The 14,186-nt window shown below is 44.5% G+C and overlaps 2 protein-coding genes across 6 annotated transcripts in view; one reads left to right on the top strand and one right to left on the bottom strand.

Annotated features, from left to right (window-relative positions):
• The window catches only part of Fbxl2 (F-box and leucine rich repeat protein 2), a 48,529-nt gene extending 47,191 nt beyond the window's left edge, over positions 1-1,338 (top strand). The window contains exons 15-16 of one of the 2 annotated variants that reach the window (XR_001196778.3): positions 336-689; positions 846-1,338. Coding sequence is in view for 1 of the 2 variants with exons in the window: in XM_005075022.4 (XP_005075079.1) it covers positions 336-443 (108 nt within the window). In the remaining variant the exon portion in view is untranslated. Of the gene's footprint in view, positions 1-335 lie in introns of both variants that reach the window. The other variant, XM_005075022.4, reaches the window with a different exon arrangement.
• An 865-nt stretch (positions 1,339-2,203) lies between these two features.
• The window catches only part of Ubp1 (upstream binding protein 1), a 47,247-nt gene continuing 35,264 nt past the window's right edge, over positions 2,204-14,186 (bottom strand). For 2 of the 4 annotated variants that reach the window (XM_005075020.4, XM_005075021.4), the window contains 7 exons: positions 12,531-12,585; positions 12,207-12,300; positions 9,580-9,670; positions 8,731-8,849; positions 6,614-6,756; positions 5,889-5,940; positions 2,204-4,024 (listed from right to left, as the gene is read on the bottom strand). In XM_005075020.4, coding sequence (XP_005075077.2) covers positions 3,987-4,024; positions 5,889-5,940; positions 6,614-6,756; positions 8,731-8,849; positions 9,580-9,670; positions 12,207-12,300; positions 12,531-12,585 — 592 coding nt within the window. In that variant the 3' untranslated portion in view covers positions 2,204-3,986. Of the gene's footprint in view, positions 4,025-5,888; positions 5,941-6,613; positions 6,757-8,730; positions 8,850-9,296; positions 9,490-9,579; positions 9,671-12,206; positions 12,301-12,530; positions 12,586-14,186 lie in introns of those variants that run through there. The other 2 variants (XM_021230077.2, XM_013117045.3) reach the window with 2 other exon arrangements.

Raw genomic sequence — 14,186 nt, 5'->3', positions numbered from 1 at the left:
TCTTCAAACGTCTACTCTTGGAGGTGGAGGCTCCATGTAGCCTGGTGATTGGCACCTTCACAAGCTCCCATCTAAGGAAAGCAACCAATGGTCACTGATTGTTTAAGTGTATAGGGGCTGTTTACAAATGCCACTGGAGAGAAATGCTGCCATTTGTCTTTAGAAGGTGCTAGACTTTGGGGATATGAGGGGATGTAACAGGAGTTCCAGCTTACAGCATTCCACCGTCCTAATGTTAAGGTAGTCAACTTTAAACGGACTTCAGGTTTTTAAAGTTTATATAAAAACCCTAATTAATACCAGGGCAGACTATTCCCCTTTCCATCTCCTTCCAGGCTCAGCTTCCTCATGTCAAAGTTCATGCCTACTTTGCTCCAGTCACCCCTCCACCAGCAGTGGCAGGAAGTGGACATCGACTGTGCAGGTGCTGTGTCATACTTTGACAGCAGCCTCTTAGGACAAGGGCCCCACCCTCCAGGTTAGACCAGTCTGCGCCACCATCACTCAATCTCAAGTCTGCATTGGGAAAGCATTGCAGGTAATGACTTCAGCACAGATGGCAGTAACTGGTGATGCCATTCACCCTAACCTTGCTGGGGTGCAAGCCAATCACAGCCTGTGTAGTTACCATGTGGCAAGAGTGACGCGGTGCAGCCAAGACCACACAAGGAGCCCGGAGCCCTTCAGAGGTGGGTACCATACCAGGCACACCAGCCCCACCCGGCTTTGTCAGCAACCTGCATAGAACTTCAGTGTTAGCACAACCCAAGCTGAGCAGAGAGCCGTGCTTTTCTAGATCCTTAGCCAGTGGCCTACTTTAATCCATGCTTCCTACTGATTTGCAGGACTTCTTCACTCTGAAGACTAAAAGCACCTTTGTCGATGTGAGTGTACTGCAAACTCAGAATGGCTGGTAGTTTCCCATGCAGAAACCTGTGGGAAAGGCACGTTAACACATTTCCGTAAGACACCAAAGAAATGAGGACTCTAAGCTGGGTGGGCAGGACTGTCACCTTTCTGTTGATTGAACGTGTTACACCCAACTCTAGGGACCAAAAGTTAGACAAAAGCAGCCTACTTTGCATTGCCCCATTGGAAATAAGCCTGCCATAGGCTACAGCATATAGTGCATTTTTGCTAAAGGAAAAAAGCCAATTATGTCTACACTTTTCAAATTCGGGAGAACCAAGAAGAAATCCAGAATTAAGTTATCTATAATGTAATCAAGTAAAAATAATGAATGGGTGCATGTAGAATGGATGTATTTTTTTTCAAATTTACTCTGAATTTTTAGAGATCACGCCAGAACTATATTAAAGCTTCACACATGAAAAACGAGTAAAGTGTTGGCACCTTTTAAACTCCTAACAAGTGCTCACTGGAATTATTCAGAGGCTTTACTGATGTGACGCTCTGGCTGGCTGGCAAATGTAGGCTTTTCTCTCTCACCTGCACAGAGGCAGGAGGCCCAGTCTCTTACTGCCATCAACGTTTCCCACCGCCTTCAGTGAGTGTAGCCACACTGGGGTTAATGGAGCTGAACCTCCCTAGCAATGACTCCCCAGCCGAAATGGCAAGAATGAGCTGTGTTTGTGTGTCTGTGGCCCGGGCTAAGGCATCTGTCCACACTGTCGCAGCTGCGTTCTCAGAGGGAACAGGTGCACACACAGCCTGGAATCCACCAGGAGAATCCTTGTAAGCGTTAGCTGCTGTGGGCCCGACTGCCTCTTGACCTGTTGCAGTATTCCCTGGTTTGAAGGCCATGTGGACATCACAGCAGCTATTATCTAAACTGGGGGGGTACGGAGCATGTACTACACTTGCTCCAGTGATTGATGAACTCATTTCTATTAGATACCAGAGACAACCACACATTATCCATACATTTTTGAGATGGAATACAGCCCATCATAGATGCTGAACTTGATGCTCAGTGACCATAACTTGCCTCACAGACTAGAAGAACCTCATGTCAGAAAGCTTGACTTGTCTTCTGTAAGTATGGACAAGTTCCTATAATTGCCTGTCTTGAGTTGCATCGTTGTGGAAATTGATGGAAAAGAGAGGGCAGGGACAGCCCACAGGGGGTGAATTTCTTATAGTGTATGTTCACTAAGGTATCTAGGACACACCCAGGGAAGCCCCTGATTCCGTGTGACCTGAAATGACAGTGACACAACTAAGATTTTAAATGAGTGACACATTTACAAAACAATCAGAAAACATTTATTAGACCGAACTGTACATCCTATTAACCAAAGTAGCAAACTGCTGGTGCTGTGGGTTCTGCACAGTTTCACTATGTCCTGCTCAGCACAATTTCAAGTCTGAGGAGCTTGTAAGTACTCTCACCCCACTTCTAAAACCTGATAAGGAATTCAAAATAGCACACAGCATTAGATGACATTTATTGTTCCATAAATCATGAGATCCAAAAAAGGAAGCTAACAGACAAGCAAAACTCTAAAAACAATTAGATAAATTCACTTCTTTCCAAGTAAGTGACTGGTACAGAAAGCATGTGGTCTCACAAAAGCAAAGGGAAGGACAGACGGGCATGGGCCCCTCCTAAAGGGCCTGCAGAGCTACAGCACTGCCAAGCCCAAGGTGAAAATATTGAAACAGAGGTTAGCGTTTGTGGCAAATAATTAACCCCCATTATGACTACAACGCAGGATGTTAAAGCCTTCACCCCCTGAAGCAGTCATTCCTGCCCACCTGAACAAGGTCAGACACTCACAGTCAGTAGCTGAGCAAACGGGCAGAGATGCTACATAATTAAAATGGAAAAAGCTTTGTAAAACTCAGATCTGCCACAGGCCTCATGAAAAGTTTGCTGAACGCTGGAGAGATGGTGAGGGAGTAATGACAGTGGCGGGAGGGAAAGCTGCAGATCCCCTTGGAGAGCGGCGTGCGAGCATGTGACCCTGTAGAGGCACATCTGTTACAGAACACCCTAATAGCCCGACTAATCACCAGAGTGTACAGCCATGATTGTATTGAAACTCAGCATGGGAGGGGAGGAAAGGGTAATGGTACATTTTAGTGTCTTGTTGTGACATCTAGTGTTTCCATGGGTACTTTCATCTCATTCAAACACCAAGTGAGAAGCTATCAACAATAACACTTTGTTTCCCCCGTTACATCACCTAGTTCTAATGTCTGGGGAAGGGCTTTAAACATGTTTAACAACAGAGCCAGGCACAAAACAAGCGAGTACACACCTGGAGTCCCAGCTACTAGGAGGCTGGAGGACAGGGGGAGGTGAGAAAAGGAAACCACATGAGTTTAAAAGGCAAGGAGGTTTCAAAAGGTGAAATTTGGAAATTAAAATGCTAAAAATGGAAGCAAAAGCCAAACACTCAAGTCTTTTTGTACCTATTAGGGTTTACACTGACCTCACACCAAGGTACTGCTGATAGTTTGCTCATCTCTGCTTGGCTCTTCCCTGGTCTGGCATGATCCCCTGGGATGTACACCTTCAGACATGATTGCCTCTGCGGAGGTGCTCAGCCCCTTACCTGACCAACGCTGCTGTCAGCGCAGCTCCCCAACGAGAACACACCCTATCTCCTCCAGGTCAGCAGAAGGGTCAGGCAACAAAAGCCAAACTGGCACAGAAAGGTAAATGCCCACGGTTGAGTTTTACATTCATTTCAAACCGCATACAGTGTCAAAAGCCAGAGAGACTCCTCCTGGGAACTCCGCCGCTGGCTCCTGCTAGGACAGTGGGTACTGTACCCACACCATGGCCGGAAGCTGACGACATGTCGACTGATGTGCTCGCTCTCGTGAGGGCGCTGGGCTGTGGCAGTGACAATGAGGAGATTTGTCTCTCCTACAGCTCATTAGGAAGGTCATCTTGTGTTTTCAATATGAAACATTTCACAGTAAAATCCAATCTCAAGACTTCTTGGATTCAGTCTTCACACACTTTTAAGCATGACTTTATTTGGTACTGGACAGAGTTCAGTCTGCATAAGGTATCACTTCAAAATTATGTGAATACCATCATTATTTTCAGCTGCCAAAAAAAAAAAGAGTAAGTTTTAAGACCAACTAAACTTAGAAAAGAAGCAGTATTAAAGATAGAACTGTCCAGTCTGCTTCAGAAGTTAGGGGTACAGCTTTAATGAGACACCGACTGCTTTGTGCTAGCTCTGTCTCCCTCAGACAACGCCATGTGCAGTCCTTTCTGCTCTGGGCCCCCAGCCCCTGCCCCGCTTGCGGGACCTACGGGGAACCTTGTGAGATAGCAGCAGATACCTTTGGTGCTAGAGGAAACAGGCTTGGACTGTGTGAGGACGGGCGTGAGAGAGCCCCACACAAACAAAGCGTGCATTGCAGCCCGTGGGCTCTGCCGTAGACACATCTTTCCTGGAAAACTGAGCTCCCAGAGGCAGACACGGAGCAAGACTTTGCCTAGTGGCCTCAAAGTCGTGAGAGGCAGCGAAGGCACTCATAGAAACAGATGAAGGTTTCCATGTGGACACAGTCTCGCAAAGAGCAAACAAAGACTGGAGAGGAGACCCGTGAAGACCAATGCCACAAAGAGCCACTAGTTTCACAAGATACAAGTATGCGAGTTAGACACGGGTTTTTTGTAATTTTACAAGATAAAAGCTGTATGGTTTTGAAATTAAAGATGTCTAAGAAGTGAGCCAGTTCACTGTCTCAGATCTGCAGGTAGTTTAGTGGCTAGTGGCCATTATTACAATCAGGTACAAAGCAAAACTGTAATTTCAAAACCCTTTGGGGCTGCTGCCTTGCAGAGTGACTACCCAGGGAAGGGGTACTTGGGACCGTGTCCTCTTCTTGGGGGGAGTGGTGTCTCTGTAGTTTGGAGCTCACTTGACTTGGCCTTCTCCTCTTCCTACACTGCTGCCTAATTAGCTCTGCATAGCCTGTCCAGATCTCAATCACTACTGACACCCGAAAATTTCTAAATTAGTACCTCAAGCCACCTCAGAATGGTACAATTAGGTGCCTGTTTGACATACCAAGTTGTTTTGCATCAATCTTATCTCTTTGATAAGGTGGCAACCTGCCCTGGTAGTCACAACTACTCCCTCATCAAACAGGGAGTCCAATGGGCCCTATCCGTGTGTCCATGTACTCCCATGGCCTCTGGTCTAGATGGACTGCCATCTTGTTTATCTCCACAGTTGTAGGAAAAAAACCCAACCCCACTATTCCTTTGTTGAAACCACTTCACCGACTTCGCAACCCATCTGAAATAAGATCCAATGACCGTGTGCCAGGGCCTGCTCTGCTCATCCTCACCCATCATGGCAGCTGCATGGCCTTCTTCCAGGATTCACAGAAGCCAAGTGTTTCTTCTGCACAGTCCCACACTGCTCCTGGGCTAGTCCTATGGCCAAGCCAGCTCATTTTTCAAATCACCTCCTTAGAAAAGCCTTCGCAACATGCTTCCCCTCTCCCATAAGCCCACTTTATTTCTTCACAGCACCTACTACTAGTCAGTTTCTGTGACTATGGCCAATTCTGACTTTTCCCACTACCCTTGTTCATTCAGGCACTAGCACTTAAGAGTCAGTCTTGGATACACAGCCAGTCATCTAGAAAAGCCAATCCTTTCTACATCTGTTAGATAATTTCTATTAAAAACACTGTTCATCCAACCTCTTATATTAGCAAAGACATCTTTTTAAAGAATATTCACACATAGCTAGGTGGTAGTGGCATATGCCTTGGAGGCCAGCCTAGTCTTCAGAGCTAGTTCCAGGACAGCCAGGGCTACCCAGAGAAACCCTGTCTGGAATAAACAAAAGCAAACAAAAAATAGGATATGCACACACATGAGAGCTGCTATCGGACACGCTGTCCTTCATGACCATAACATTCTGAAGTGCACACACGGATAGTACCTTTCACTGTGGAGAATAAAAAACAACTCTCGTCTTGGAAGTTCTGAACCATCTAGAAGGATAAAGCAGATGTGTAAGTATATGAGACCCACCCGTCCTTCTTAACTAGCCATAAATGGTTCAATCTGTAGCTAACAGACTACAACATAAGCTTTCTTACACAATTACACGATCCTGACACGTGCTGTTCCAGGGCCTGCACTACCACCTACCTGTGTGTGAGCATTCCTGAAAAAGATGTCTTTGCTAATTTTAAGAGGTTGGAACACGAATGAACAGTATTCTTAGTGTTGTTAATAGAAATTATCTAGCAGATGTATAAAGGGTTGTTTTTTCTAGATTTTCAAGATTGTGCAGACTGTTTTTCTACTATTACCTGATGAGAGGTAATAGTAGAAAAACTACAGCTTGACCAGGGGGCACTTGTAATATCAATGTTTTTAAAGGACTGCTCTTCCAATAATGTGTAAAAGGAGACCATATCTAAGGCCTCACCTCACACTAACCTTAGAGCCCCAGAAAGTATCTAAATTCCAAAAGGTCAGGGAAGCTCAGTCTGCTAAGATGCTGTAATTCCTGGTTATAAACTTACACATTTTGATCCCATCTCTTTAAAAATTGACTATCAATACTTACAAAAGAGGTCAGCAGGATTTCTTATAGTTCCAGCAATATATATGAGTGCCACTGTGACAGAAAGAGTGACTACTGCCTGTTTGATTTACCTGGTCACTAACAAGAATGTGGATACCAGTGGGGCCCTGTCTGTAAACCTGGTTAATTTGGTGGAAAGGAATATTAAACACCGAGGCAAGTTTTCGAGCAACTTCTGAGGCAACCATTTCTTCCAAGTAGATTGCATGATAAACTGGAAAAAAGAAAACGAACACTTTAATAATAATGTTTGATCTGAACTATACAGTCCAACTTTTCAAAGTGCCTAGAAATAAAACTCAGAAATAGGGACAAGGTAACATTTTCTTGCCCTCTTAAGATTTCTACTAACAGCCAGGTGGTGGTGGCACACACCATTAATCCCAGCACTCAGGAGGCAGAGGCAGGCAAATTTCTGTGAGTTCGAGACCAGCCTGGTCTACAAGAGCTAGTTCCAACGCTACAGAGAAACCCTGTCTCAAAAAACAAAACAAAAAACTCTACCCACTTATTTGTAGTAAAAAACACATTATTTATGGTCATGATAATATTAATTCTGAATCAAACAATGTGAGTTTATATTTTTCTGTAACAAAGTCTCATATATTGAGGGTTTAAAAAAGAGCATTGGCTAGGCGTGGTGGTACACTCCTTTAATTCCAGAGCTTGGGAGGCAGGTGGATCTCTGAGTTTGAGGCCAGCCTCGTCTACAGAGCAAGCCAGACAGCCAGGGCTACAAAGAAAAACCCTGTATAAGGAGAAAAAAGAAAGCATTAGGGATCAAGGTATGGACTGGGGCAAAGGATGAAAAAATATGTGCACGAGCTAAATTTGTTATGTTGCAGACACAGTGGGGGAGTCTGATAACTAAATTATGTCACAAGCAAGCTGAGTTTTTGTTTTTGAAAGAACAATGTGTTCTAATAATATATAAGAAGACCTCTTACTAGGAGTTTGAACCAGCAATTCTCCAACTGAAGATTTAAGAGTAAAAATCTGTGTCACCTCCTAGATACACACCAAATCAAAAGAAATGGTGACAACGCTACATGAAAAGTAAAGAGACAGTGAAGTCTGTTTCTTCCTTAGGGAAAGTCTCTGTTCTTTCCGTCCATGACGAACTCAGCAGCAGTTACATCTGGGTGTCACTCAACGGGTAATGCTTAACCACTGACTCAAGCCAGACATGGACCTGCAATCAGGAAACTGAAAAGTCAGCTTTCCAAATGAGCAGCTGCATGTACAGGGCCATTCACTAACTACACACTTTAAAGGTCACTCTGAAAGACTACAATATCAAAGTCTGGGGACTAGTTCCTGTCCACTGGATCTTTTGACAAGGTGGAAGTAATTTTGTTTGTGGGAACAGGGACAAAGCTTTTTTTTTTTTTTAAGATTTACTTTATATATACAGTGTTCAGCCTGCATGTATCCCTGCAGGTCAGAAGAGGGCATCCGATCTCATTATAAACAGCTGTGAGCCACCATATTGTTGCTGGGAATTGAACTCAGGACCTTTGGAAGAGCAGCCAGTGCTCTTAACCTTTGAGCCATCTCTCCTGCCTGGAACAAAGCTGTTGTTCACCTGCTCTGATGGCAGAGCTCAGTGCAGAAAAGCCCCTGTGGTTGAAGTTTTACTCCCTGGTCTTAAGTTCACTAAATGTGAATGGTCAAGGATAAAGGAGGCCAGTGTCTCCACGTATACCTCCACTCCTGGAAAAAATGGGAATGATGTATATGATGGAATGATACAGAGGGTTCCTTTAAGAATTTGTGTCCTCCATCTTAAAAGTCACAGCTCATACCTGGGGTTAAATGACACACTGGGTCTACACTGGGGGAAGACTGCTACATAGACTCCTCTTTGCCCATGCCTGATGAACCCCCTCCCTGCATCTAGTCAGTGAGATGGGTAAGAAAGAAAAGCCTTCTTTCCCCAGCAAGCTGGCAATGGTGCATTCATTCAGAAAGGTTGCAGACTGTTCAGGCTATTGTATTGCTTCCTGCGAATTTCAGGCATAAGTCCATACATATGAAAGGATCTACAGCACGGGTGGCTGAGAACTAAGCAAGGTTCTAGCTTCCTCCTTTTCCAGGACTTTGCCCACAGCTACTGCTGTCAACCCTGCAGCAGCTCCCGATGGCAATCGTGGGAAGGACAGGGACCTGAAGCGACCTCAGTACCCACCGCAAGGTGTCCCACTGCCGTTCTCGCCTCCACTGCCTGCAGCTTGTGGCTGCCCTTGCAGCACAGTGCTACTCGGCTGCTCCTGGCAGACATAGATGGTTAAGCGAGGCCTAACCGACCTGTAACCAGAAGATGCCATCAATGAGACATGAGCACAAGTTGCCTTAACACATGTACAGTCAACAACTACAGGGATCTAAGGTCTATTTTTCCTTATGAGAACTTTACAGTGTTATTATTTCATTATGCAAAATAATTTTCTAATAAAAATATAAAAACCACACACCTCACACCAACTACCACAGGTCCAGACTCTAAACCATTGAGATGGTCTGTCAGATGCTGGTAAATTTAAGTTTCAACATTGATTAAGCAATTTGAAATCAGTAAGGCTCGCGTTTACTGAACTCTCACCACACACGTCTAGAGATAGTAATGGCAGGCAGTAGGTCTCAAAGCCAGCACAGTCACAGTTCTAGCATTCTAATTGACAGTTACAAGTTTACATTTAATAACTGCTTAACAATAATCATGACCTTGAAAACCATAGATTCTGTAGAGCTCACCTAAATTAGAAGTTTTGTTTTCTTGGCAACAAACCCAGTCGTCTTCAAGAAATCAGTCCTGCCCATGTGCATTGCTACCAGTCTTAGTCTACCTCTGCCCTCATCAGTGCCTGCCCTGAAGGTGTACACAAAACAGTCTTCTCGTGAGCACGATGCTGCCGGTACTCGGTGGCGCACACAGGCACACGCCAACCTAGCGTGGAAACACATTCTGCCCACCAAATCCCCCAACGCAGAGAAAGGTCCATTCTCATTAATTGCAGAACAGTCTATAGTATTTTACCTTGACTTCAGGGAATTATAGAGCCGAATTCCATCGGCTGCACCACAAATCTGAACTAAATCCTCCTTTGTCAGTTTTAATAAGTCGGCACCTGGAAAAGAGCAAAGATCCTCCAGTAAGCAGGGGATGGACACAGCAGGTGTTTCATGGGGCTGTCTTCACATGGCTCTGTCCTAAGCAGCAATGGTGCCCTGAGTCACACCCACCCACGAGTAACACAGGTGCCCACATCTGTCCCTCAGAGCAACAGTGTGCTATGGTACCAAGGTGCCCAAAGGCTTGTGTGTTCACAATACAAGACCTCTATATACTGTCTTTCTTCCTTTGTTGCTGCACTGTGGCTAACCATGTTTCTGATCCAACCCTGAAACACCCACCCCCCAAGACCTGCCACCTTTCTCCTTAAAAAAAAAAAAAAAACAACAAAAAACATAAAACATGAAATGGAATTGTAGCATCTGGAGAATTTGCCCAAAGCCACCAGTGAGTGGGAAGCAAAGTGGAGACCAGGTTAAGTGAAGACTCTTACAGCTCAGTTCTAACAGGAAAGCAAGCACAGTAGAGAATCACACTGTTACTTAAGGTCTCTTCCATAAGTACTTGGCCTTAAAAGCAACAGAAAGTCAGTGTGTAAAGGAGAAGTGGATACGAGAGTTAGCAAGCCCTGGGACACAGCTAACTTGGGAGTGGCCACAGAAAGCCCTTCACGTATTCCATATCTTTTGTTACATCTGGATATGTTCACTACATCTTGTTTTTAACTCCTTTAGTAGTCAAGAGCCATACTTCCAGAATGAAGGTATGACTTCTTAAAAGAATGAAGATCTAAGAAGCCTGACTCCCACAATGTGAGCCGCTGTGAAGTCTCTCTTGGAACGAAACAGCAGAGAACAAGGTTCTCTCAGCTACTGGGGTCATTACACACAGCTCTGAAGCAGAGTTCCTGGTTGTGACAACTGTAACCCAGGAAAATAAAGGGACAGGTGGCGGTGTATCACAGCTTTCTGACACATGACGGACTGTAAGAGACCTCACTGTCCTCTCCATTCTCTAAGTGCTATGGCTTAGGTGATGTGCCAAAGAGCAGCTCTGCATGAACCAAAGAAAGCCCCCAGGTTAAGGAGGAAGCAGAACGCCAAGTCCTGTGACCAATGCACAGGGAAAAATCTTATAGCTCCACACAACACACACAGCTCTGCATACCACACAGCTGCCAGGGGGTTTTCTATGGGCTGTGCTTTTTATCTACTTTCCTATAAGGGTTCATGAAATCCTTTCCCCTCATCTTGAATGCTGTTATTTCTAGTTTTTCACACATTAAAGGCTTTATTTAATCACATAAATATGTGGATGACAGCTAGCAATTTACTTCCACATGGTATTTTAACTTCAGGGTCCAGGAGCTACATGAGGAATAACTACCCAATGCACAAACAACACAGTAAGCAGCATACAGAAGTCCTACTGTTTCCTTCAGCTGGGTATAGGCACACATGTCTGCCCTCATCAAACTGGTCCAATGGCTCCACGCACACGCAAAGGGGTGCTAGCTGCTGCATCTTCATGGCCTAGCATTTCTCAGAACGTTTAGCCAGGACACAGCAAATGGACTTCAGGAAAAGGGACAAGAGCCACGCACATTTTGAAGACTGCCCCTGCCTCTTGCATGCTCTCCAAACAACCACACTACCCGAGGCAGTGCTGTTTGACACCTAGTCTCACCACAGCGTTCCTTTAGTTTCCTGTGCAGACAAAGAGCAGGCTGTCTATGACAACCACACTTGAGCAAAGCCACACAAATGAGATACTGCTCTAGGTGAAAAGGTTAAAGGCACAGGACACAGAGCACCCTTGTGGACCTGAGAGCACAAGGCCAAGGAGGAAAAGGCTAGATTCAAAGGGCCATACAGGAAGAGTTTCATTTGTTTAACATCCTCAGAGTGACCAAATCATAGGCAGGACAGCTCAATGCATGCGGGAAAGGTGTGTGTGTGGATAGGGCAAAGAATGCTCTTAGAACGGGGCAGCGGGACAGAGCGAGCCCCTGGGACACCCTACATCTGTATCTTCTCTGCAGCGGGAGCTGCAGAGATCTACACTTACAGCACAGATTTATACACCCACGACACTATTGGCTTCTGGTTGCAATACTATAGTTTTGTTGTGACACTGAGTGAAATGTGTGCTGGATCATCTCCAAACTGTCACTACAATTTACCATAAAGATTTACTTATCTCCAAGTAAGTACAACTGGGGCTGGAGAGACGGCTCACCAGTTAAAAGCGCCTGCTGCTCTTGTGGCAGACCAGGGTTCAGGTTCTGACACCCATGGTGGGGAGCTCACAGCCACTAACCCAGCTTCTGGGCCTTTGATACTTCAGCGTCTGTAGACACCTGGCTCACATGCACAGACAGACACAGGCACACACATGATCTTGACATGAACAGAGTGAAAATACCCCATAGAACTAAGTACATCTGCCGTGAGTGAACTACAACAATGCTAATTTCCTTGTTTGGAAGGAATTCAACAGGGAGTCACAACTGAAGAAAACTGGGAGATAAATTCTTAGTTAAACATACAAATAAAATATTCTCATGCACACACATATATATACATACATACCTGAAAAATTAGAAAACAGTCTTGTGTAGGAAGAGAACCTGTTTTTGAGCAGCCACTGCTGTGTTTCCTGGGTTGTAGCTGAAGGCTGGATTTGCTATTAATGAAGAAAAAAAAAGTGACCATAGACAAAACCATTTTAAGCTTAAAAACAAAAACCAAAACAAATAAAAACAAAACCCAAGTCACGAAGGACGCAAAACTCAAAGGGCCTTAAAATCTGAAGTCAGAACACAGCTGAGGAGTGAGCAAACCCACACAACATGATTAGAATCTTTAGAATGTAGGACTTAACAGTATTTAACACTTTTAGGGAAAGATGCTTACCTCCCCAGATGCTTGTGCAACTCCATCTCCCTGGTGATTTGGGGATGAAGAATTGCTGGAGAAAGGAAAAGGAACAGTTTTAAACTTTTTTTTTTAAGTCAAGAAATTAAAGGTTCCTGCACAGGTAATTTGAAATGGGACAACACTGTGGAAAGAGCCGTGTAAGCTTGCAACAAGAATGCAGCACATAGGGTGAACACAGAGGTTGTGATAAAGACGTAACAGCACCACCATGTGTGAGCTAGTCTCTGCATGGGTGCCAGGAAAATGGGGAAGGTGTGCATTCATTTTAGTTAGGAAAACATGTGAAATTAAATAAATAAGATGGACAGCTAAAAATAACTGTAAAACACTAATGAAATAGGCTATAAGAAACAGATCCTAAGTAAATATACAAATCTTCCTCTTGAATTACCCACGAGAAATGAGGAAATGAAACAAACATGTGCCACCATCCTTGTGAGTCGTAAGGTATAAAGAAAACTGCAAATCATTTCAGAGACAGACACCTTCCCCATTCCCATTCCTGAGCAGGGCTCCTTTCTCCTTTCTCAGCACTAGCTCTCCACCTTCTAGACCTTACATTATTCTCCATTCACCAGAACTTGAGCCCTTCCCAACAGGAATTTGTCTGGTCATCTAAATATCTTAGCACCTGGAGCCATGCTTGAGCCCACAGTGGGCTCTCAGGAAACTAAGGGATACAACTCAAAGCTCATCTCTAAGATCACAGCCGTTGCTAGCATACACAGAGGAAACACAAGAGACTACTTGTATGCTACACATTGGCTCTCTGGTCCCCCCGGAGCCATGATAATTTTTCTACTTGCTTTTGTTGTTGTTTGTTTGTTTTTGTTTTGACTGGATTTCTTGGTGTAGTCCTAGCTATCCTAGAATTCACTCTGTATACCAGGCTGGCCTTAAACTTAGAGATCTGCCTGCCTCTGCCTTCTGAGTGCTGCGATAAAAGGTGCGTGCCACTACACCTGACATGAATTTTTCTACTTGTCAACAAAATCACTACACGAGATCAGGCTCCTGGCCAGTTTTTCCATCTCCACCGAACAAAAGTATTTTGTAGTTTTTCTTACCAGACCCTGTCAACAAGACTAGACTATATAAATAGAACTTTCCCCTGCCATCTCAAGCTTTTAGAATTTTTCTGCCTCACAAGAAACTTCCTAAAGGCAGGAACTTCTAAACTACTGTCCTCAACAAGGCTGCAGGAGTTGAAGGCTTACAGAGGCCTCAAGCCTATGCAGCTCCCTGGACTCTCAGCCAGATAACACATTCAACAAAATCCACAGAGCCCAATTCAAAAGTCACCACAGTCATAAGGAAATAAAAGGTCTTTCCTTTTATCTTAAATACTCAACTTAATCAAGTGGTAAACTTAAAGCCCACTGTACTCTGTAATCAATGTAACCTTAAATATTCATATCAGGGCCTCACATCAACCATTCACTCCATTGGTGCATTCTTAAATCTCTCAAAGACAACACCTTGGCTCTATCTTAAAAACTCCTCTCACCTTTTTGCATACAGGGTCCTGTTATGTAGCCCCCAAACTGGCCTCCATCCTCCTGTTTTAGTCTCTGAAGACAGCACCCCTCCACCCCCCTTCTGCAGTTGCTGCTCTGTTGTCAAAGTGAGACA

Source organism: Mesocricetus auratus, unplaced genomic scaffold (assembly GCF_017639785.1).
Source record: "Mesocricetus auratus isolate SY011 unplaced genomic scaffold, BCM_Maur_2.0 Super-Scaffold_100691, whole genome shotgun sequence".
Classification (NCBI taxonomy): Eukaryota; Metazoa; Chordata; class Mammalia; order Rodentia; family Cricetidae; genus Mesocricetus; species Mesocricetus auratus.
This window is presented reverse-complemented; position numbering and strand designations above follow the sequence as displayed.